The sequence below is a fragment of the Mus caroli genome, chromosome 19 (assembly GCF_900094665.2).
Source record: "Mus caroli chromosome 19, CAROLI_EIJ_v1.1, whole genome shotgun sequence".
NCBI lineage: Eukaryota > Metazoa > Chordata > Mammalia > Rodentia > Muridae > Mus > Mus caroli.
The window spans coordinates 9,567,644-9,569,148 of NC_034588.1; the positions used below are offsets into that span (position 1 = coordinate 9,567,644).

At 43.2% G+C, this 1,505-nt stretch overlaps 1 protein-coding gene across 1 annotated transcript; it reads right to left on the minus strand.

Moving 5' to 3' along the window:
* Positions 1–275: 275 nt before the first annotated feature.
* Positions 276–1,213, minus strand: LOC110285817 (olfactory receptor 4D11-like). Its single transcript, XM_021152256.1, has one exon. It carries the CDS (start codon positions 1,209–1,211, stop codon positions 276–278), a length of 936 nt encoding a protein of 311 aa, XP_021007915.1. The 5' UTR covers positions 1,212–1,213.
* Between the last annotated feature and the right edge of the window lie 292 nt (positions 1,214–1,505).

Genomic DNA, 1,505 nt, shown 5'->3' on the forward strand with positions numbered 1-1,505 from the left:
ACTCTGATGACCCTTGTATGTCTCAAAATCAAAACCCCGTTCTACAGACCATTGATAGGCAACTCAGCTGCTTCTATTATAGTTCGTTTATTCTTTGCTCGTCAAAGGTTATATTCTTCTTGCTTAACTTTCTATTGATGTCTATGTTTACAAACAATTTTATGTGTCATATTCTTCATATGCACACCATATTACTATAGTTAATTATACATAGCTGAGTCCCAACCTGAAAAGACTCAATTATATGTTTCCCTTTTCCACAATAAATAATGGAACTATTCTACCTCAGAAAGTATGAGTCTTTTCCTGAGTCTCTTCATGGCTGACTTCATCTCCTGGTTCCTGAGGGTGTAGATCATTGGGTTCAGGACAGGAACAATTATATTTAGGGTGATTGAGACAGCTCTGTCCATGGGGAGGGCAGTGAAGGGCCTGGCATAGACATAGATGCAGGGCACAAAGTGCAGGGTGACCACAGTGATGTGGGAGGTGCAGGTGGAGATGGCTTTCTTCCTGCCCTCTCCTGTGTGTGACCTCAGCATTGTCAAGATGACTGTGTAGGATACAAGGAGAAGAACAAACCATAGCGTAGTGATCAGGCCATTGTTTGAGATCATCAGGAGCTCGAGAACAACGGTGTCAGTGCAGGCAAGTTTGAGGACCTGTGGGACATCACAGTAAAAACTATCAACAACATTGGGTCCACAGAAAGGAAGTGGGAGCAAGAGAAAGATCTGCACAATTGAGTGGACAAAGCCTCCAACCCAGGAGGCTGCGATGAGGGCTGTGCACCGCCCTCTACTCATGATGGTCACATAGTGTAGAGGCCTGAAGATGGCCATGTATCGATCAAATGCCATCACAGAGAGAGAAAAAATATCCGCCCCACCAAGCAGATGGAAGAAAAAGATCTGAGTGAAGCAGCCATTGAAAGAGATGGTCTTTCTTCTTGAGAGAAGGTCCACTAAGACCTTTGGAACAGTAATGGAGGAGAAGCAAATGTCCAACACAGAGAGGTTTCGAAGCAGGAAGTACATGGGCGTGTGGAGGCGGGACTCCCAGGTCACAGTGACCATGATGGTGACATTTACAAACACCGTTGTTATATAAACAATAGATAAAAAGAAAAATAAGAGTAAGCTCAGTTCTTGAGATTGGGTAAGGCCACAAAAAATAAATTCAGTCACCTTAGTGTGATTTCCCAGCTCCATTGAATGTTACTTCCTCCTCTGTCTACACCTTTGAAGGAAATGCTAGTATTATTGAAGCAATAAAGTATGACTTGCATCCCCTAGAGACAGAACATGCACAGGTATGCAATTGCAGCATGTTCTTTAGGAACTTGCTGTTATCTAGGGAAAGCACTTGATCACTTGATCACTCTATTAGTAGCACACGTTGTTCTTTAGACTAGGCCACTTGTTCTCATATTGTACTTAGTGGGGACTTGGGAAGTCTGCTACAACTTACCTCTAGAAACTCTAGAGAGCCTTATGAGCCAAACT